The sequence below is a fragment of the Xyrauchen texanus genome, chromosome 36 (assembly GCF_025860055.1).
Source record: "Xyrauchen texanus isolate HMW12.3.18 chromosome 36, RBS_HiC_50CHRs, whole genome shotgun sequence".
NCBI lineage: Eukaryota > Metazoa > Chordata > Actinopteri > Cypriniformes > Catostomidae > Xyrauchen > Xyrauchen texanus.
The window spans coordinates 758,561-783,560 of NC_068311.1; the positions used below are offsets into that span (position 1 = coordinate 758,561).

At 40.1% G+C, this 25,000-nt stretch overlaps 1 protein-coding gene and 1 long non-coding RNA gene across 2 annotated transcripts in view; both read left to right on the plus strand.

The window, feature by feature from the left end:
* The window catches only part of inppl1a (inositol polyphosphate phosphatase-like 1a), a 60,907-nt gene that overhangs the window by 15,129 nt on the left and 20,778 nt on the right, over positions 1-25,000 (plus strand). Inside the window, exons 2-12 of the mRNA XM_052107704.1 lie at positions 5,115-5,178; positions 7,190-7,331; positions 8,355-8,451; positions 12,230-12,376; positions 12,471-12,561; positions 12,637-12,726; positions 12,818-12,916; positions 13,031-13,181; positions 14,003-14,109; positions 14,227-14,329; positions 14,444-14,640. Of these exons, the coding sequence (XP_051963664.1) occupies positions 5,115-5,178; positions 7,190-7,331; positions 8,355-8,451; positions 12,230-12,376; positions 12,471-12,561; positions 12,637-12,726; positions 12,818-12,916; positions 13,031-13,181; positions 14,003-14,109; positions 14,227-14,329; positions 14,444-14,640 (1,288 nt within the window). The remainder of the gene's footprint in view (positions 1-5,114; positions 5,179-7,189; positions 7,332-8,354; positions 8,452-12,229; positions 12,377-12,470; positions 12,562-12,636; positions 12,727-12,817; positions 12,917-13,030; positions 13,182-14,002; positions 14,110-14,226; positions 14,330-14,443; positions 14,641-25,000) is intronic.
* LOC127630225 (uncharacterized) lies at positions 252-4,548 on the plus strand. The gene is made up of 3 exons (XR_007968832.1): positions 252-727; positions 1,155-1,240; positions 4,335-4,548. It is a non-coding gene; the product is annotated as an uncharacterized LOC127630225 (long non-coding RNA).

The following is a 25,000-nucleotide window of genomic DNA, read 5'->3' on the forward strand; positions in this document are numbered from 1 at the left end:
GACAAACTGTCTATAAATGGAGATGATTTAGTACTATAGGTACTCTCTCTAGAAGTGTCCGTTAGATATTCATCTGTCCACAGTTAGACAAACTGTCTATAAATGGAGATGATTTAGTACTATAGGTACTCTCTCTAGAAGTGGCCATTAGATATTCATCTGTGCACAGTTAGACAAACTGTCTATAAATGGAGGTGATTTAGTACTATAGGTACTCTCTCTAGAAGTGGCCGTTAGATATTCATCTGTCCACAGTGAGACAAACTGTCTATAAATGGAGATGATTTAGTACTATAGGTACTCTCTCTAGAAGTGGCCGTTAGATATTCATCTGTCCACAGTTAGACAAACTGTCTATAAATGGAGCTGATTTAGTACTATAGGTACTCTCACTAGAAGTGGCCATTAGATATTCATCTGTCCACAGTTAGACAAACTGTCTATAAATGGAGGTGATTTAGTACTATAGGTACTCTCACTAGAAGTGGCCATTAGATATTCATCTGTCCACAGTGAGACAAACTGTCTATAAATGGAGATGATTTAGTACTATAGGTACTCTCTCTAGAAGTGGCCATTAGATATTCATCCGTCCACAGTGAGACAAACTGTCTATAAATGGAGGTGATTTAGTACTATAGGTACTCTCTCTATAAGTGGCCGTTAGATATTCATCCGTCCACAGTGAGACAAACTGTCTATAAATGGAGATGATTTAGTACTATAGGTACTCTCTCTAGAAGTGGCCGTTAGATATTCATCCGTCCACAGTGACACAAACTGTCTATAAATGGAGGTGATTTAGTACTATAGGTACTCTCTCTAGAAGTGGCCGTTAGATATTCATCTGTGCACAGTTAGACAAACTGTCTATAAATGGAGGTGATTTAGTACTATAGGTACTCTCTCTAGAAGTGGCCGTTAGATATTCATCCGTCCACAGTGAGACAAACTGTCTATAAATGAAGATGATTTACTATAGGTACTCTCTCTAGAAGTGGCCGTCAGATATTCATCTGTTGACAGTTAGACAAACTGTCTATAAATGGAGATGATCTAGTACTATAGGTACTCTCTCTAGAAGTGGCCGTTAGATATTCATCTGTTCACAGTGAGACAAACTGTCTATAAATGGAGATGATTTAGTACTATAGGTACTCTCTCTAGAAGTGGCCGTTAGATATTCATCTGTTCACAGTGAGACAAACTGTCTATAAATGGAGATGATTTAGTACTATAGGTACTCTCTCTAGAAGTGGCCGTTAGATATTCATCTGTCCACAGTGAGACAAACTGTCTATAAATGGAGATGATTTAGTACTATAGGTACTCTCTCTAGAAGTGGCCGTTAGATATTCATCTGTCCACAGTTAGACAAACTGTCTATAAATGGAGCTGATTTAGTACTATAGGTACTCTCTCTAGAAGTGGCCGTTAGATATTCATTTGTCCACAGTTAGACAAACTGTCTATAAATGGAGGTGATTTAGTACTATAGGTACTCTCTCTAGAAGTGGCCGTTAGATATTCATCCGTCCACAGTGACACAAACTGTCTATAAATGGAGGTGATTTAGTACTATAGGTACTCTCTCTAGAAGTGGCCGTTAGATATTCATCCGTCCACAGTGACACAAACTGTCTATAAATGGAGGTGATTTAGTACTATAGGTACTCTCTCTAGAAGTGGCCGTTAGATATTCATCTGTCCACAGTGAGACAAACTGTCTATAAATGGAGGTGATTTAGTACTATAGGTACTCTCTCTAGAAGTGGCCGTTAGATATTCATCCGTCCACAGTGAGACAAACTGTCTATAAATGGAGGTGATTTAGTACTATAGGTACTCTCTCTAGAAGTGGCCGTTAGATATTCATCCGTCCACAGTGAGACAAACTGTCTATAAATGGAGGTGATTTAGTACTATAGGTACTCTCTCTAGAAGTGGCCGTTAGATATTCATCCGATCCACAGTGACACAAACTGTCTATAAATGGAGGTGATTTAGTACTATAGGTACTCTCTCTAGAAGTGGCCGTTAGATATTCATCTGTGCACAGTTAGACAAACTGTCTATAAATGGAGGTGATTTAGTACTATAGGTACTCTCTCTAGAAGTGGCCGTTAGATATTCATCCGTCCACAGTGAGACAAACTGTCTATAAATGGAGATGATTTACTATAGGTACTCTCTCTAGAAGTGGCCGTCAGATATTCATCTGTTGACAGTTAGACAAACTGTCTATAAATGGAGATGATTTAGTACTATAGGTACTCTCTCTAGAAGTGGCCGTTAGATATTCATCTGTTCACAGTGAGACAAACTGTCTATAAATGGAGGTGATTTAGTACTATAGGTACTCTCTCTAGAAGTGGCTGTTAGATATACATCTGTCCACAGTTAGACAAACTGTCTATAAATGGAGGTGATTTAGTACTATAGGTACTCTCTCTAGAAGTGGCTGTTAGATATTCATCTGTCCACAGTTAGACAAACTGTCTATAAATGGAGGTGATTTAGTACTATAGGTACTCTCTCTAGAAGTGGCTGTTAGATATACATCTGTCCACAGTTAGACAAACTGTCTATAAATGGAGGTGATTTAGTACTATAGGTACTCTCTCTAGAAGTGGCCGTTAGATATTCATCCGTCCACAGTGAGACAAACTGTCTATAAATGGAGATGATTTAGTACTATAGGTACTCTCTCTAGAAGTGGCCGTTAGATATTCATCCGTCCACAGTGAGACAAACTGTCTATAAATGGAGATGATTTAGTACTATAGGTACTCTCTGTAGAAGTGGCCGTCAGATATTCATCCGTCCACAGTAAGACAAACTGTCTGTAAATGGAGATGATTTAGTACTATATGTACTCTCTCTAGAAGTGGCCGTCAGATATTCATCTGTCCACAGTTAGACAAACTGTCTATAAATGGAGATGATTTAGTACTATAGGTACTCTCTCTAGAAGTGGCCGTCAGATATTCATCCGTCCACAGTTAGACAAACTGTCTATAAATGGACATGATTTAGTACTATAGGTACTCTCTCTAGAAGTGGCCGTCAGATATTCATCCGTCCACAGTGAGACAAACTGTCTATAAATGTAGATGATTTAGTACTATAGGTACTCTCACTAGAAGTGGCCGTTAGATATTCATCTGTCCACAGTTAGACAAACTGTCTATAAATGGAGATGATTTAGTACTATAGGTACTCTCTGTAGAAGTGGCCGTCAGATATTCATCTGTCCACAGTAAGACAAACTGTCTATAAATGGAGATGATTTAGTACTATAGGTACTCTCACTAGAAGTGGCCGTCAGATTTTCATCTGTCCACAGTTAGACAAACTGTCTATAAATGGAGATGATTTAGTACTATAGGTACTCTCACTAGAAGTGGCCGTTAGATATTCATCTGTCCACAGTTAGACAAACTGTCTATAAATGGAGATGATTTAGTACTATAGGTACTCTCACTAGAAGTGGCCGTTAGATATTCATCTGTCCACAGTTAGACAAACTGTCTATAAATGTAGATGATTTAGTACTATAGGTACTCTCACTAGAAGTGGCCGTTAGATATTCATCTGTCCACAGTTAGACAAACTGTCTATAAATGGAGATGATTTAGTACTATAGGTACTCTGTCTAGAAGTGGCCGTTAGATATTCATCTGTCCACAGTTAGACAAACTGTCTATAAATGGAGATGATTTAGTACTATAGGTACTCTGTCTAGAAGTGGCCGTTAGATATTCATCTGTCCACAGTTAGACAAACTGTCTATAAATGGAGATGATTTAGTACTATAGGTACTCTGTCTAGAAGTGGCCGTTAGATATTCATCTGTCCACAGTAAGACAAACTGTCTATAAATGGAGATGATTTAGTACTATAGGTACTCTCTCTAGAAGTGACCGTTAGATATTCATCCGTCCACAGTTAGACAAACTGTCTGTAAATGGAGATGATTTAGTACTATAGGTACTCTCTCTAGAAGTGGCCGTTAGATATTCATCCGTGCACAGTGAGACAAACTGTCTATAAATGTAGGTGATTTAGTACTATAGGTACTCTCACTAGAAGTGGCCGTTAGATATTCATCTGTCCACAGTTAGACAAACTGTCTATAAATGGAGGTGATTTAGTACTATAGGTACTCTCTCTAGAAGTGGCCGTTAGATATTCATCCGTGCACAGTGAGACAAACTGTCTATAAATGTAGGTGATTTAGTACTATAGGTACTCTCACTAGAAGTGGCCGTTAGATATTCATCTGTCCACAGTTAGACAAACTGTCTATAAATGGAGATGATTTAGTACTATAGGTACTCTCTCTAGAAGTGGCCGTTAGATATTCATCTGTCCACAGTTAGACAAACTGTCTATAAATGGAGATGATTTAGTACTATAGGTACTCTCTCTAGAAGTGGCCGTTAGATATTCATCTGTGCACAGTTAGACAAACTGTCTATAAATGGAGGTGATTTAGTACTATAGGTACTCTCTCTAGAAGTGGCCGTTAGATATTCATCTGTCCACAGTTAGACAAACTGTCTATAAATGGAGATGATTTAGTACTATAGGTATTCTCTCTAGAAGTGGCCGTTAGATATTCATCTGTCCACAGTGAGACAAACTGTCTATAAATGGAGATGATTTAGTACTATAGGTACTCTCTCTAGAAGTGACCGTCCAGTCAAGATGACTCAAAGGACAAACCGCAGAATGATCAATGAGGTAAAGAAGAACCCTAGAGTGACAGATAAAGACTTGAAGGAATCACTGGAACTGGTTAATGTGTCTGTTCATGAGTCTACTATACAGAAAACATTAAACAGGTATGTGTTCATGGCAGGATGAGGGAAAATTCATTCCCAAGTTTATCAAGATATCTTACAGGATAATATCAGTGTGTGCATCAGCAGAAGTGGGGTGATGCATCAGGACAATGACTCTAAACATCGAAGTAAAAACACTACAGAATGGTTTAAAAAAATAGAAATAAAAAATCACCTTTTGTCCCAATCAGAGTCCATTGTATTTACACAAACACTGAGGGTGAAGCTTCACTCTAACAAACACTAACTCTCTTTGTCTGTCTGTAGGTTTCAGAAACACGTCCACACATACAGGATTCTACCTGATGAGGAGAACTTCCTGGCTGTGCAGGTACAGTGTGTGTGTGTGTGTGTGTGTGTGTGTGTGTGTTTACCTAGCTTGTTGACATATTTTTCTCCAGAAATGAACTAAATCTGACAAAACCTCCTTTTGGAGACATCCGAGGACATCCTCAATTGGAAAAGTTATTCCTAAATAAATGAAATACTGTGTCTACTTCTAATAATGTGTTTTTTTTAGGTTTATCTTTAGGGTTTCAGTCTATGGTAATTACAATAATTAGCTTTGTATAAATAACATATCAAGTCTATGGTACATGATAATAATAAAAGTCTGTACACATGTATATAGCAAGTAAGTGTGTATGTAACCAGCTGATGACTCAGCAGAAAGAGTCTCCTATCTTCCTACACACACACACATATATATACATACATATACACACACACGCACATACATACATGCGTACATACACACAAACACATATATACGTTCTCATGCTTACACACTCACACACACATGCATACACACACATATACACACACATGCATACACATATTCACACACATGCATACACACACACACACACACATATTCACACACATGCGTACACACACTCACACACACATACACACACACACACACACATGTTCACACACATGCATACACACACACACACACACACATATACATATACACACTCTCACACACAAATATATATACACACACATTTATATACACATATACACAAACACACATTTACACACACACATACACAATCAAACACACACAGACACACATACACACACACACATATATATACACACACATTTATATACACACACATACAGACATTCACACACATGCACACACACACACACACACACACATATTCATACACATGCATTCACACACACATACACACACACACATATTCACACACATGCATACACACACACATACACACACACACATATTCACACACATGCATACACACACATACACACACACATATTCACACACATGCATACACACACACACACATATATATATATATATATACACACACACATTTATATACACACAGACACACACACATGCATACACACACACTCACACTCATGCATACACACACATATTTGTGTTGCAGAAGCATTTATTTTTCATTAATCTTTTTTAATTGGTTTTTCAAGAAATTCTTGAATAGTTTAATAAAGTTTATTTGAGAATGTGAAACTAAAGAGAAATATTAGCGGCTGTGTTGTTGTGAGGGAATGCATGAAACACACATCCCATAATGCCTCTATAAACTCACCAGTTCCTGTTTCCATATGAACAGTGACTCTGATTGTGTTCAAGATAAATTCTCTGATGTGAGTTCTTGATTGATCTCGTTAAAACCTTCATATTTAAACTGCTGCAACTGTCTGATTATAACTTCTGATTATTCCCGTATAGTTTCTCAATTCAAAGTTTGTGCTCAAATTTCAACAGATGTTTTTATTTATTTTTACCTTCACACAAACAACAGACTGCTGTCATACATGTGATAAACCCTTAAAACTTGGGCGGGCCCGTGAGAAAAGATATATCAATATATTAATAACTGCAGTGAAAGCTCAATGTTACATATGACCACCAGGAGATGGCGCCAAATACACGACACAGACTCAATGATGACTCAAATGACACAGAATGAAACTCATTCTGTGAAATCTCATGACTAAAATCATGTCTGCATGCTATGCAAACCTTTAGTCATTGTTGTGTTTGCATGTGTAATTAGTTCTTATGTACAATTATTATCTTTTATTCGTTTCTATGTACATTTCTTTACAATGATACCAAATGCTTGATCTCCCTTATTTTTTGTCGAGTTATAAGCCTTTAATTTTGTGTTTGCCACTGAAACAGGAACTCTATAAAAACACCCTCTTAAAGGGTTAATAACACAACTCTTAATGCTGGACTGTTTTAACTGTCTTTTCAAAACAGATTGGATCTGAAAGTTTCTTTTCTGTAATTCAGTCTCTGTTTTAATATAAATGTGTGTTTGTTTCAGACTTCACAGGGTGTTCAGCCGAAACGCTTTAAGACTCTTCCTGAGTTGATTCATTTGTATGTTCAGCCGAGTCAAGGGCTGGTGACCACACTGCTGTTTCCAGTGGAGAGAGAAGAAACCACAGAGGAAAAAGATTATTCTGGTACACACACACACACTCGCACACAGACACACACACACACACACACACACACACACACACACACACACACACACACACACACACACACACACACACACACACACACACACACACACACACACACACACACACACACACACACACACATATATGTTGGTCTACCTATCATTATGGGGACTTTCCATAGACATAATGACTTTTATAATGTATAAACTATAGATTCTATCCTCTAAACCTAACCCTACCCCTAAACCTAACCCTCACAGAAAACCTTCTGCATTTTTACATTTTCAATAAAACATTGTTTAGTATGATTTTTAAGCGATTTGAATTATGGGGACACTAGAAATGTCCTCATAAATCACATTTATAGCATAATACCCTTGTAATTACTAATTTGTAACTTACAAAACTGTCCTCTTAAATCACAAAAACACGCACACACACACACACCCTCAGTTCAACACACACACTCACACACACACACCCTCAGTTCAACACACACACTCACACACACACACACACACACACACACACTCGCACACAGACACACACACACACACACTCGCGCACAGACACACACACACACATACAGATACACACTCACACACACACACACATACATACAGATACACACTCACACACATACAGATACACTCACACACACACACACACACACACACACACACACACTCACGCACAGACACACTCACACACACACACGCACACACACTCACACACGCACACACACACACTCGCGCACAGACACACACACACACACATACATACACACACGCACTCACTCACAGACACACAGACACACACACTCGCGCACAGACACACTCATACACGCACACACACTCGCGCACAGACACACACACACACACACTCGCGCACATACACACACACACACACGCAGCACACACACACACACACACACACACACACACACACACACACACACACACACACACTCACACACATACGGTGCATCACTTGCTCACTGATTCGGTGTGTGTTCAGATGGTGAAGATGAAAAGCCACCCCTCCCTCCACGCACCGCCTCCAACATTAGCCCTGCAGGCTCCGCCCTCACCGCTCCGGACACGCCCCTTGAGAAGTAAGCCCCTCCATAAAGTCAACATTAAATAAAATGTACTCTATTTTACTTTCTGAATGCATCTTTCTTGTCTTACTGTGAACAATTCATCACGTGCACGAGTTCTTCATGTTTCTCGATGTCATCGAGACCTCATATTTTCAATCCACCTGTCTTATAGAAATACTAAATAAAAAAGACTTCAATTATTCATAAATAATATTGTATATGTATATACATCATTTTATTTTGTTGTTCTTGTCCCAACTTTGTAAGCATGTAACTCTGGTTCTGTTCATCCGGTCTCCCTCCAAAAAGTCTTATTTTATTCCACTAGATGGCAGAAAGCACTAGAAAAAATATTTTTCCTCTGTTACATTCCATCACAATAAACAGATGTGAACTGTAGGGGGCGCTCTAACACATTATACCCCTCACAGATGTGAACTGTAGGGGGCGCTCTAACACATTATACCCCTCACAGATGTGAACTGTAGGGAGCTCTAACACATTATACCCCTCACAGATGTGAACTGTAGGGGGCTCTAACACATTATACCCCTCACAGATGTGAACTGTAGGGGGCTCTAACACATTATACCCCTCACAGATGTGAACTGTAGGGGGCTCTAACACATTATACCCCTCACAGATGTGAACTGTAGGGGGCTCTAACACATTATACCCCTCACAGATGTGAACTGTAGGGCGCTCTAACACATTATACCCCTCACAGATGTGAACTGTAGGGGGCTCTAACACATTATACCCCTCACAGATGTGAACTGTAGGGGGCTCTAACACATTATACCCCTCACAGATGTGAACTGTAGGGGCTCTAACACATTATACCCCTCACAGATGTGAACTGTAGGGGGCTCTAACACATTATACCCCTCACAGATGTGAACTGTAGGGGGCTCTAACACATTATACCCCTCACAGATGTGAACTGTAGGGGGCTCTAACACATTATACCCCTCACAGATGTGAACTGTAGGGGGCTCTAACACATTATACCCCTCACAGATGTGAACTGTAGGGGGCTCTAACACATTATACCCCTCACAGATGTGAACTGTAGGGAGCTCTAACACATTATACCCCTCACAGATGTGAACTGTAGGGGGCTCTAACACATTATACCCCTCACAGATGTGAACTGTAGGGGGCTCTAACACATTATACCCCTCACAGATGTGAACTGTAGGGGGCTCTAACACATTATACCCCTCACAGATGTGAACTGTAGGGGGCTCTAACACATTATACCCCTCACAGATGTGAACTGTAGGGGCTCTAACACATTATACCCCTCACAGATGTGAATTGTAGGGGCTCTAACACATTATACCCCTCACAGATGTGAACTGTAGGGGGCTCTAACACATTATACCCCTCACAGATGTGAACTGTAGGGGAGCTCTAACACATTATACCCCTCACAGATGTGAATTGTAGGGGGCTCTAACACATTATACCCCTCACAGATGTGAACTGTAGGGGCTCTAACACATTATACCCCTCACAGATGTGAACTGTAGGGGGCTCTAACACATTATACCACTCACAGATGTGAACTGTAGGGGGCTCTAACACATTATATCCCTCACAGATGTGAACTGTAGGGGGCTCTAACACATTATACCCCTCACAGATGTGAACTGTAGGGGGCTCTAACACATTTTACCCCTCACAGATGTGAACTGTAGGGGCGCTCTAACACATTATACCCCTCACAGATGTGAACTGTAGGGGGCTCTAACACATTATACCCCTCACAGATGTGAACTGTAGGGGGCTCTAACACATTATACCCCTCACAGATGTGAACTGTAGGGGGCGCTCTAACACATTATACCCCTCACAGATGTGAACTGTAGGGGGCGCTCTAACACATTATATCCCTCACAGATGTGAACTGTAGGGGGCGGTCTAACACATTATACCCCTCACAGATGTGAACTGTAGGGGGCGCTCTAACACATTATACCCCTCACAGATGTGCTCGTCCATAGACATTCAGTCTAATGTTCAGTTCAAGCAACACCCTCATTATTTCATTGAATATCTCGTCCTCTGAGTGGACTACAAGCTCAATCTAGGGGTCATTAGAAAGCTTTTGCAATGATGTATAACATTTAATTTCTCGATAAAGTATATAATTTAGCATGCTTTTCCTGCTGGACGCATATTGTTCTGGACGTCTAAGATATAACATTGGATTATTTATGCATGCAAGCTCACAGGCAAGTAAACAATGGCTCATTCTTTAAAAAAGGTAAGAGCAGATATAATGTTTTTAGCTATTTGGTGCTTACAGTCAGGGCTGGACTGGTAATCTGGCATACCGGGCATTTTCCCGGTGGTCCGGCGCACTTTGGGGCTTTTCAGGGGCGGACTGGTCATCAGGAGAACCGAGCAGGCCGGTGGGTTGGCTGCCAAATGGGGCGAATGGGCTGCGATATGCTAGTGAGTCGCCGCGTTATGCAGAAACAGTCAACCAAATGGCGCCATGATTATTGGTGAACAATAAAAAAACAGCAGACTGCTGTCATACATGAGTGTTTTAACCCTTAAAGCTCATGAGCAAAAACATTGTCAAAATATTAAAAACTACAGTTGTGACAAACACACAATCGGTGTCGTTTGAAAGTTTTAAGCTTTATTTTATAATGCATGTAGATATTATGATCAAAACTGAACAAGTGCTTTAAAATCTGCAGATAAATCAGAAATGTTTCGTTTTGATCATTTATACATATAAAAAATCGCACTGTGTGTAGCTAAATATATGTCTTTGACAATTATGTTAGTGTTGCTTATATGCCGTGTTTTTGCTTATAATTTCACTAAAAATAAACAGAATATAAAATATCACATATGATTATTTAGAGTCTGTGATTATCTTTCAATGGAGTCCACACACAAGATAATCAGATGTATAGATCATTAGATAATCCACATGAAGCACAATGTTACATATGACCACCAGGAGATGGCGCCAAATACACGACACAGACTCACTGATGACTCAAATGACACAGAATGAAACTCATTCTGTGAAATCTCATGACTAAAATCATGTCTGCATGCTATACAAACCTTTAGTCATTGTTGTGTTTGCATGTGTAATTAGTTCTTATGTACAATTATTATCTTTTATTTGTTTGGAGATGTTTTTGGACACTGTTATAAATTATTATCATAGCATGCTAAACTTTTGGAAATCTTTCGAAATGGGGTATCAGGGCAACAAAATTAACTGTGCAGTCGTATTCCTCAGAATGCAAGCTTTCATTTGAGATATGATTTGTCTAAGTGCTATTTGAAAGACATTTATATTCATATTAATATTTCTACCACATGACCTCTAGGTGGCGCTTATTTGCGCATAAATGTTTTCAGGCCTTATTTTGTTACTTTTTGTAACATAAATGCAGAAGTGATTGGTATCTCTGAAAAGGTCAGATTCTACGCTTTCAAACGATACCTCATATGCCTGAATTACGTATACGGCGACTTAACCGGTTTTGCCGACACAGCGCCCCCTAGAGTTGAACATTTTTAACATCACTGAATCAACTTGTATATATATATATATATATATAAGGTTTCGCTGACAAAACAACATATAAAAAAAATCTAAAAATACAAATCTATATTACTATAATCAGTGGATGTGTCATCAATGCCAACGCTTGGGTTTCTCATAGGGTTAATTTATATTTATGAATCAATGTGTTGTATTAATGTACATGGATGCGTCTTTGTAAGCGCTGTAATCGTCTCTCTGCAGTGTAACGGCATCCAACGGTTTGAGCACCATCTCTCATGAGTATCTCAAGGGCAGTTACGCTCTCGACCTGGAGGCCGTGAAACAGGGCGCACACAACCTGCCACACCTCAACAAAACGCTGGTGGCGTCCTGCAAACGACTGCATGGGTACACACCGCTAACTAACAAGTACTCCTTAATATATGCATGTAAACACAAACACACAACTGCATCAGTCCTCTTCGTCTCTCTGTGTCTGCAGAGAGGTGGATAAGGTTTTGTGCGGTCTGGAGATCTTGTCAAAGGTCTTTGACCAGCAGAGCGCCTCCATGGTTTCCAGAATGATCCAGCAGGTATGACCTCATTTCCTGTGTGCTGTTTATATCGTGGTGTCTGGACTTTTGTGCCAGTTCTGTCTCTTTCTGTAGACGATGTCTCAGGGTGGAGATCAGGAGTTGGAGCATCTGGTCACTAAACTGGCCATCCTGAAAGATCTGCTGTCGTCTATAGAGAAGAAGGTGAACACACTTGCAATCGGTCATGTTGATTGGCTCAGGGAGTGAATGTGGATTCATGTTCGACTCTATTAATGAATTAACTGCGTTTCAGGCTCTGAAGGCGTTACAGGATATGAGCTCAACTGCTCTGCCCATCTCTCCTCTACTGTCCATCAGACTCAACAAATCTATCCCGGTGCAAACCTTTGAGGTACACACGCACAAATGTACAGATAAAACTCAATCTACAGGCGATAAAATGATTTCAGTGCTGCCTGCTTACACCTAGCTTGCGTATTTGTTTGTGTGTGTTCTGTCATGTCAGGTAAAGCTGGACGTGTATCTGGCTGATCTGACAAAGATCGGGAAGAGTCAGAAATATTCGCTGAGTGTGGACGTGGAAGGCGGGAAACTGGTGCTGATGAAGAAAATGAAAGACGCACAAGAAGACTGGAACACATTCACACACGACAAGAGTAAGTTACTGACACGCTGAAACAGTCTTAGGTGCAGATTCATTTATATCTTTTAGCATTAAGGCATGGGAGGTCATGCTATATCGTCGAATATAGTCACGGCTGAAGGGCGCTGTTATTCATGATGCGTCAGAGACCGCAGACGCATTTTTGTTTACTGTTTACAGAGGCGTAGTGACTCTCCTCAATCCGGGTGGCGGAGGACGAATCTCAGTTGCCTCCGCGTCTGAGACCGTCAATCCGCGCATCTTATCACGTGACTTGTTGAGCGTGTTACCGCGTAGTCTTAGCGCGTGTGGAGGCTTCACGCTATTCTCTGCGGCATCCAAGCGCAACTCGCCACACGCCCCACCTAGAGCGAGAACCACATTATAGCGACCACGAGAAGGTTACCCCATGTGACTCTACCCTCCCTAGCAACCGGGACAATTAGGTTGCTAAGGAGACCCAGCTGGAATCACCCTGGATTCAAACTCACGACTCCAGGTGTGATAGTCAGCGTCTTTACCGCTGAGTTACCCAGACCCCTCGTATTTGTTTCTTGACAGGTCAGGTTCAGAAATCTGCATGATTATGACATCACAGCCATGAACTAATTTACATATGACCACCCACATTGACACATCAACACCTAATCATCTTGACTGTGTGTTTGTGTGTGTGTTTGTGTGTTTGTTTGTGTGTGTGTGTGTGTGTGTGTGTGTGTGTGTGTGTGTGTGTGTGTGTGTGTGTGTGTGTGTTTGTGTGTGTGTGTGTTGTGTGTGTGTGTGTGTGTGTGTGTGTGTGTGTGTGTGTGTGTGTGTGTGTGTGTGTGTGTGCAGTACGGCAGCTCATTAAGTCTCAGCGTGTGCAGAATAAACTCGGAATCGTCTTTGAGAAGGAAAAAGACAAAAGTCAGCGGAAAGATTTCATCTTTGCCAGCGCTAAAGTGAGTCACAATGTTTCCTGTATGTGCACAAATAGACATCCACACATTCTCCGTGACAGTCTCATCTTTATATTCTTGCCATCATTGTTGAATTGATCCGTGTTTTTCATCCTGTAGAAAAGGGAAGCATTCTGTCAACTGCTGCAACTCATGAAGAACAAACATTCCAACCAGGACGAGCCGGATATGATTTCAGTCTTTATTGGGACATGGAACATGGGTGAGACCACCCCCCCCCCCCAACCACACACATACACACTTATCAGCAGGCTAATCGTTTATTAATTATCATTGTATCATTGATGGCACTTTCTCTCTGTGTGTCCGTCTGCAGGTGGTGTTCCCGCTCCTAAATCGATGGGATCGTGGATTTTATCTCGTGGTTTGGGGAAAACTCTGGATGAGATGACGGTCACGATCCCTCATGACATTTATGTGTTCGGTACTCAGGAGAACTCAGTGTTTGATAAAGAGTGGGTGGAGACGCTCCGCTGTGCCCTCAAAGAGTACACAGAGATCGACTATAAACCGGTGAGAGAGAATGATTGACACACCGAGACATCAGAACAGGGGTGTTCACACAAGAGCCGTTGAACTCAAATCAAATCTGAAAACAGTCTATTTAGAGGTTGAGCGATTTATCGTGGATCATTAGTTTTTCGATAAATCGCTCGAATTAAAAACATTTCATATCGGATGAAACTAGAGACTCGAATCTTTTGACTCAAACAGGTTTCTTTGTAAAAATGTAATACGGTTTCTTACCAGATGTAGTTTTGTTGCGTTTCTTCCAAAGACAATCTCCGCTGTGGTCAGCGCCATGTTGTTTTGTCACATGACTCTGAAAATCTAAAGTTTAACACTTTAATGAGAGTATCGAGTCTTCTTAACTGAGATCAGTTGGATTAAATTAATTGAAATTATGTGTTGCGTGTAGCAAAGCCAAAATACAACGTCCACGCATTTGGACACGGGGCCCACAAGGTCAGTAGTAGCGGATTAGCGGAATACCAGACATATCTGAGCGATCGTTGACGATCTACTGTTGATTAATTACTGCTCATCATATAGTGTATATTTGCCTATATGACTTTAAGGTTTACTTTATAGTAGAGTTCGACCGATAGTAAACGTTGGCGATACCGCAATCTAATGTTAGCTGAGTAATCGGTCAACAGTTTTTAAAATGAATGTATAGAAAAATATTTGGACTAAAACAAACATTTTCTTAGTCTTTCTTTACCATGACGGGCACAATCGTTGAGGCTACCAGAGTCCAAAATAAAGTCCCAGATGAAGTTTTGTTGTGTGGTGGTTGAGGCTCAGGGTTACTGACCAGAAGGTCGGGGATTCAAGCACCAGCACCACCAAGATGCCACTGTTGGGCCCTTGAGTAAGGCACTTAACTCCAGGTTGCTCTGGGGGGATTGTCCCTGTAATAAGTGCACTGTAAGTCGCTTTGGATAAAAGCGTCTGCCAAATGCGTAAAATGTAAATGTAAATGTAAATAACCAGAAAATTGTATAGCTAAACGTCTTGCAGTATGCACCAAATATTACTTTTTTGGTTGTTATTGGGAGTTTGACTGTTCAATAAACTGCATGTGGGATTTTTATTAATTTTGGACTCTTTTTAAAATTTTTAAAACATTCAGTACATGTATTTTAATTAGATTAATCAATGCTGATAGATCCAAAAAGCAACTATCGTCATTGATTAATCGGTAAAACCGATATATCGGTCTACCTCTACTTTACAGTCTTATAATTGTAATAAATTGTAGGTGGTTGTAAGCTTGCATTATCTGTCCCTTGTGTGTTTGTGAGGTTAGTTCAGTGTTTCCCAACATTTTATCTGGCACGGCACACTTTTTACGACTAGAAACTTCTACGGCACACCACTATCCCACATAGGCTAACCATTGTCAATATTTATCCTTTTCAAGAACTTGTCCGTGTTTTCTGTCCGTCTTAGTAGCGTGTTTATGTGTAATGTTTGAAATTCGGCCTTCGTAGACTTCAATGTGTTCAATGAGTCATGTGATGACCCTTTACTCATATAAACGTCACTCACTTCATAGACTTCAATGTGTTCAATGAGTCATGTGATGACCCTTTACTCGTATAAACATCACTCACTTCATAGACTTCAATGTGTTCAATGAGTCATGTGATGACCCTTTACTCGTATAAACATCACTCACTTCATAGACTTTAATGTGTTCTGCAGCACTGACACGAGTCATGTGATGACCCTTTACTCGTATAAACATCACTCACTTCATAGACTTCAATGTGTTCAATGAGTCATGTGATGACCCTTTACTCGTATAAACATCACTCACTTCATAGACTTCAATGTGTTCAATGAGTCATGTGATGACCCTTTACTCGTATAAACATCACTCACTTCATAGACTTTAATGTATTCTGCAGCGCTGACACGAGTCATGTGATGACCCTTTACTCGTATAAACATCACTCACTTCATAGACTTCAATGTGTTCAATGAGTCATGTGATGACCCTTTACTCGTATAAATATCACTCACTTCATAGACTTCAATGTGTTCAATGAGTCATGTGATGACCCTTTACTCGTATAAACATCACTCACTTCATAGACTTCAATGTGTTCTGCAGCGCTGACACGAGTCATGTGATGACCCTTTACTCGTATAAATATCACTCACTTCATAGACTTCAATGTGTTCTGCAGCGCTGACACGAGTCATGTGATGACCCTTTACTCGTATAAACATCACTCGCTTCATAGACTTCAATGTGTTCTGCAGCGCTGACACGAGTCATGTGATGACCCTTTACTCGTATAAATATCACTCGCTTCATAGACTTCAATGTGTTCTGCAGCGCTGACACGAGTCATGTGATGACCCTTTACTCGTATAAACATCACTCACTTCATAGACTTCAATGTATTCTGCAGCACTGACACGAGTCATGTGATGACCCTTTACTCGTATAAATATCACTCACTTCATAGACTTCAATGTATTCTGCAGCGCTGACGCGAGTCATGTGATGACCCTTTACTCGTATAAATATCACTCACTTCATAGACTTCAATGTGTTCAATGAGTCATGTGATGACCCTTTACTCGTATAAATATCACTCACTTCATAGACTTCAATGTGTTCAATGAGTCATGTGATGACCCTTTACTCGTATAAATATCACTCACTTCATAGACTTCAATGTGTTCAATGAGTCATGTGATGACCCTTTACTCGTATAAATATCACTCACTTCATAGACTTCAATGTGTTCAATGAGTCATGTGATGACCCTTTACTCGTATAAACATCACTCACTTCATAGACTTCAATGTATTCTGCAGCACTGACACGAGTCATGTGATGACCCTTTACTCGTATAAATATCACTCACTTCATAGACTTCAATGTGTTCAATGAGTCATGTGATGACCCTTTACTCGTATAAATATCACTCACTTCATAGACTTCAATGTGTTCAATGAGTCATGTGATGACCCTTTACCCGTATAAACGTCACTCGCTTCATAGACTTCAATGTGTTCAATGAGTCATGTGATGACCCTTTACCCGTATAAACGTCACTCGCTTCATAGACTTCAATGTGTTCAATGAGTCATGTGATGACCCTTTACTCGTATAAACATCACTCGCTTCATAGACTTCAATGTGTTCTGCAGCGCTGACACGAGTCATGTGATGACCCTTTACTCGTATAAACATCACTCGCTTCATAGACTTCAATGTGTTCAATGAGTCATGTGATGACCCTTTACCCGTATAAACGTCACTCGCTTCATAGACTTCAATGTGTTCAATGAGTCATGTGATGACCCTTTACCCGTATAAACGTCACTCGCTTCATAGACTTCAATGTGTTCAATGAGTCATGTGATGACCCTTTACCCGTATAAACGTCACTCGCTTCATAGACTTCAATGTGTTCAATGAGTCATGTGATGACCCTTTACCCGTATAAACGTCACTTGCTTCATAGACTTCAATGTGTTCAATGAGTCATGTGATGACCCTTTACCCGTATAAACATCACTCGCTTCATAGACTTCAATGTGTTCAATGAGTCATGTGATGACCCTTTACCCGTATAAACGTCACTCGCTTCATAGACTTCAATGTGTTCAATGAGTCATGTGATGACCCTTTACTCGTATAAACATCACTCGCTTCATAGACTTCAATGTGTTCTGCAGCGCTGACACGAGTCATGTGATGACCCTTTACCCGTATAAACATCACTCGCTTCATAGACTTCAATGTGTTCTGCAGCGCTGACACGAGTCATGTGATGACCCTTTACCCGTATAAACGTCACTCGCTTCATAGACTTCAATGTGTTCAATGAGTCATGTGATGACCCTTTACTCGTATAAACATCACTCACTTCATAGACTTCAGTGTGTTCAATGAGTCATGTGATGACCCTTTACTCGTATAAACGTCACTCGCTTCATAGACTTCAATGTGTTCAATGAGTCATGTGATGACCCTTTACCCGTATAAACATCACTCGCTTCATAGACTTCAATGTGTTCAATGAGTCATGTGATGACCCTTTACCCGTATAAACGTCACTCGCTTCATAGACTTCAATGCGTTCTGCAGCGCTGACACGAGTCATGTGATGACCCTTTACTCGTATAAACATCACTCGCTTCATAGACTTCAATGTGTTCAATGAGTCATGTGATGACCCTTTACTCATATAAACGTCACTCGCTTCATAGACTTCAATGTGTTCAATGAGTCATGTGATGACCCTTTACTCGTATAAACGTCACTCGCTTCATAGACTTCAATGTGTTCAATGAGTCATGTGATGACCCTTTACTCATATAAACGTCACTCGCTTCATAGACTTCAATGTGTTCAATGAGTCATGTGATGACCCTTTACTCGTATAAACGTCACTCGCTTCATAGACTTCAATGTGTTCTGCAGCGCTGACACGAGTCATGTGATGACCCTTTACCCGTATAAACGTCACTCACTTCATAGACTTCAATGCGTTCAATGAGTCATGTGATGACCCTTTACTCATATAAACGTCACTCGCTTCATAGACTTCAATGCGTTCAATGAGTCATGTGATGACCCTTTACTCGTATAAACATCACTCGCTTCATAGACTTCAATGTGTTCAATGAGTCATGTGATGACCCTTTACTCATATAAACATCACTCGCTTCATAGACTTCAATGTGTTCAATGAGTCATGTGATGACCCTTTACCCGTATAAACATCACTCGCTTCATAGACTTCAATGTGTTCAATGAGTCATGTGATGACCCTTTACTCGTATAAACATCACTCGCTTCATAGACTTCAATGTGTTCAATGAGTCATGTGATGACCCTTTACTCATATAAACATCACTCGCTTCATAGACTTCAATGTGTTCAATGAGTCATGTGATGACCCTTTACTCAGGCACGGATTTAGGAAGCAGAGGCCCCTGGGCACAAAATCTTGGAGGCCCCTCCTCCTCCTCTCCTCTTTTTCTTTTTCCTTTCCTCGTTTTTCTTTAGTTAAAAACAAAAACACCAACTCCATTTCTTGAGATGTTAACTGTGACAGCAAAAGAGATCTATAAATATCTATAAAACAAAAGACAAAATGGAAACTATCACAGAACAAAATCAACAGAATTTATTGGAATAAAAGCAGATTAAAATCTATGAAAATACAGGCTAATAACATAACTAAGAATAACTATAGTCATGTCTGTACAGTCTGTTTTTTTACGGAGAAACAGATGATCAACGATATACTAGGTTGTAACGTGACAGAGGCTGGTAGCAGAGCAATCAATTCAGTGAATTACACTGCGCAAATCAAAAGTAATAGTACCCACCGGCACCGGATGAAGAAGGATTGACAGTCTCCACAGAATAAAATATTCATTTTATTTTATTTTCGTGTTCGCATTTATGAGGAAAAAAATGTTACGGACGTGACAGTTCTCCGTTATGGACGTGACCGCTCTGAAAGCTGCACTAAAAGTAAAAGAATGCTTTAAAACGCTTTCACAGAGACCTCAAACAGAAAGCACAAAGCCTTTCTTTAAAGTGAATTTCGTTTTGTATTCATTTAAATCTTAATTTTAATCAATGTTTCATCAACCAATTCCCTAGATCCGGGCATCTAATAATCAGGGTTTTTAATAAGGGGAAAAGGTAATAGATATGCCTACATTTTGAGGCGGTCAAACTGGTAATGCACGTCACCGCCGGGTCTCTGCCGCCTTCAGCACCAGCTTCGGTTTCGGTCTCAAGCGGAGTCGGAGACTGTGGTGGTGGGGAGGCATTTGAATAGGTGTCTGTCACTCCAGGCGGGCTGGGGTTCTCTATCCTGTCGTGCTGGTGCTGGTGCTGATGCTCAGGTTCATCTATAATAGCAAAGCTGGATATTGTGCTAAACCCAGCATCACCGCAGGCGCCGGCGCCGCCAGTCTCTTTATTTTCGTTGAGCCGACTTTTGAAAAAAGTAGAGATGGCTGGAATATTACTCCTAATTAAAACCTCTCTGCTATCCTTCTCCTTTTTAGCTTTACGTTTTGTGGCTCCGCTGCTCCACCGTTTTTTATCCATTTTGTTTGTTTTTTCGATGTCCTCAACTCTCTGTTTTTCACACTATCTTCTACCGCCTGTTTTGCCGCTATCAACAGTTTCCATGGTAACCTGACTCGTCATCATCCGACACAGCCGAAAAACTGATAATGATACTTTTTTGCATGTAAATAAATTATTGTTAACACACATACGCACAATTACACACGCATTCATGAATTTTAATTTAATTTAATACTAAGAAAAAAATTACAAAAAAGGATGAGGCCACACAGTTAGTGGGGTCTTGGAGGCCCCCTAGAGGTCGGAGGCCCCCGGGCACCGGCCCAATCGGCCCGGTGGTAAATCCGGCCTTGCCTTTACTCATATAAACGTCACTCGCTTCATAGACTTCAATGCGTTCAATGAGTCATGTGATGACCCTTTACTCCTATAAACGTCACTCGCTTCATAGACTTCAATGTGTTCAATGAGTCATGTGATGACCCTTTACTCGCATAAACATCACTCACTTCATAGACTTCAATGTGTTCTGCAGCACTGACACGAGTCATGTGATGACCCTTTACTCGTATAAATATCACTCGCTTCATAGACTTCAATGTGTTCAGTGAGTCATGTGATGACCCTTTACTCGTATAAACATCACTCACTTCATAGACTTCAATGTGTTCAATGAGTCATGTGATGACCCTTTACTCGTATAAACATCACTCGCTTCATAGACTTCAATGTGTTCAGTGAGTCATGTGATGACCCTTTACTCGCATAAACATCACTCGCTTCATAGACTTCAATGCGTTCAATGAGTCATGTGATGACCCTTTACTCGTGATAAACGCCACTCGCTTCATAGACTTCAATGTGTTCAATGAGTCATGTGATGACCCTTTACTCAGTATAAACGTCACTCGCTTCATAGACTTCAATGTGTTCAATGAGTCATGTGATGACCCTTTACCCAGTATAAACGCCACTCGCTTCATAGACTTCAATGCGTTCAATGAGTCATGTGATGACCCTTTACTCAGTATAAACATCACTCACTTCATAGACTTCAATGCGTTCAATGAGTCATGTGATGACCCTTTACTCGTGATAAACATCACTCGCTTCATAGACTTCAATGCGCTCAATGAGTCATGTGATGACCCTTTACTCGTATAAACATCACTCTCTTCATAGACTTCAATGCGTTCAATGAGTCATGTGATGACCCTTTACTCGTATAAACATCACTCACTTCATAGACTTCAATGCGTTCAATGAGTCATGTGATGACCCTTTACCCGTATAAACATCACTCGCTTCATAGACTTCAATGTGTTCAATGAGTCATGTGATGACCCTTTACACGTATAAACATCACTCACTTCATAGACTTCAATGCGTTCAATGAGTCATGTGATGACCCTTTACCCGTATAAACATCACTCGCTTCATAGACTTCAATGCGTTCAATGAGTCATGTGATGACCCTTTACTCGTATAAACGTCACTCGCTTCATAGACTTCAATGCGTTCAATGAGTCATGTGATGACCCTTTACTCATATAAACGTCACTCGCTTCATAGACTTCAATGCGTTCAATGAGTCATGTGATGACCCTTTACTCCTATAAACGTCACTCGCTTCATAGACTTCAATGCGTTCAATGAGTCATGTGATGACCCTTTACTCGCATAAACATCACTCGCTTCATAGACTTCAATGTGTTCAGTGAGTCATGTGATGACCCTTTACTCGCATAAACATCACTCGCTTCATAGACTTCAATGCGTTCAATGAGTCATGTGATGACCCTTTACTCGCATAAACGTCACTCGCTTCATAGACTTCAATGCGTTCAATGAGTCATGTGATGACCCTTTACTCGTATAAACGTCACTCGCTTCATAGACTTCAATGCGTTCAATGAGTCATGTGATGACCCTTTACTCGTATAAACGTCACTCGCTTCATAGACTTCAATGCGTTCAATGAGTCATGTGATGACCCTTTACTCGTATAAACATCACTCGCTTCATAGACTTCAATGCGTTCAATGAGTCATGTGATGACCCTTTACTCGTATAAACATCACTCGCTTCATAGACTTCAATGCGTTCAATGAGTCATGTGATGACCCTTTACTCGTATAAACATCACTGTCTTCATAGACTTCAATGCGTTCAATGAGTCATGTGATGACCCTTTACTCGTATAAACATCACTCACTTCATAGACTTCAATGCGTTCAATGAGTCATGTGATGACCCTTTACACGTATAAACATCACTCACTTCATAGACTTCAATGTGTTCAATGAGTCATGTGATGACCCTTTACACGTATAAACATCACTCACTTCATAGACTTCAATGTGTTCAGTGAGTCATGTGATGACCCTTTACTCGTATAAACGTCACTCGCTTCATAGACTTCAATGCGTTCAATGAGTCATGTGATGACCCTTTACTCCTATAAACGTCACTCGCTTCATAGACTTCAATGTGTTCAATGAGTCATGTGATGACCCTTTACACGTATAAACATCACTCGCTTCATAGACTTCAATGTGTTCAGTGAGTCATGTGATGACCCTTTACTCGTATAAACATCACTCACTTCATAGACTTCAATGCGTTCAATGAGTCATGTGATGACCCTTTACTCGTATAAACATCACTCACTTCATAGACTTCAATGCGTTCAGTGAGTCATGTGATGACCCTTTACTCGTATAAACATCACTCACTTCATAGACTTCAATGCGTTCAGTGAGTCATGTGATGACCCTTTACACGTATAAACATCACTCACTTCATAGACTTCAATGTGTTCAATGAGTCATGTGATGACCCTTTACACGTATAAACATCACTCACTTCATAGACTTCAATGCGTTCAATGAGTCATGTGATGACCCTTTACACGTATAAACGTCACTCGCTTCATAGACTTCAATGTGTTCAATGAGTCATGTGATGACCCTTTACTCGTATAAACGTCACTCGCTTCATAGACTTCAATGTGTTCAATGAGTCATGTGATGACCCTTTACTCGTATAAACATCACTCGCTTCATAGACTTCAATGTGTTCAATGAGTCATGTGATGACCCTTTACCCGTATAAACATCACTCGCTTCATAGACTTCAATGTGTTCAATGAGTCATGTGATGACCCTTTACACGTATAAATATCACTCGCTTCATAGACTTCAATGTGTTCAGTGAGTCATGTGATGACCCTTTACTCGTATAAACATCACTCGCTTCATAGACTTCAATGCGTTCAATGAGTCATGTGATGACCCTTTACTCGTATAAACATCACTCTCTTCATAGACTTCAATGCGTTCAATGAGTCATGTGATGACCCTTTACTCGTATAAACATCACTCTCTTCATAGACTTCAATGCGTTCAATGAGTCATGTGATGACCCTTTACTCGTATAAACATCACTCTCTTCATAGACTTCAATGCGTTCAATGAGTCATGTGATGACCCTTTACTCGTATAAACATCACTCACTTCATAGACTTCAATGCGTTCAATGAGTCATGTGATGACCCTTTACTCGTATAAACATCACTCACTTCATAGACTTCAATGTGTTCAATGAGTCATGTGATGACCCTTTACTCGCATAAACATCACTCGCTTCTGTACATTAATCATTGCTCTTAACAATCACAAAAGTGACCCATTATACTTTCAAAATATCGAATTTCTCAGAAAGGTGAGGACACTAGTGTGCACACTGGGTTAGGGTGTAGATATTTCATAATAAGAGTCCTAGGTGTATTTTTGGGCTTGTTTATAGCTAAAAATCTGATTTGTATGTTATTATTGGGAGTTCAAGTGTACAATAAACTGCATGTGGGATTTTATTCATTTTGGATTTTTTGGACTTTTTTTTGCCTAAATACCTTCATTATTAGTTTCAGTGTAGAGAGAAGTGACTCAAATCTGTCAGAATGGAGAGAAAGATTTATGTAAGTATAATGCATTAATTTTAAGGATATTATTCAGCATATAAACGAGCTGGAATATGTAATAAGATGGCAGAGGATGTGTTTTTAAAATAAGCTAAAACAGCATCTGATCAGGGGTTTGTGGTTCATGTTTATGTGCGTTTAATGACTCTACAACTGTTCAGTCTGTGTCTTTTTTTAGACTTTAATTAGATTTTATGGTTGTCTGTGTTTCTCTTTCAGCGGTTAAACTTTCCACATACTCTGAACAATAGAAAGTGAGGAGGAGGAATAAGATGAAAATATACTGTATATGCTATTAAACTTGT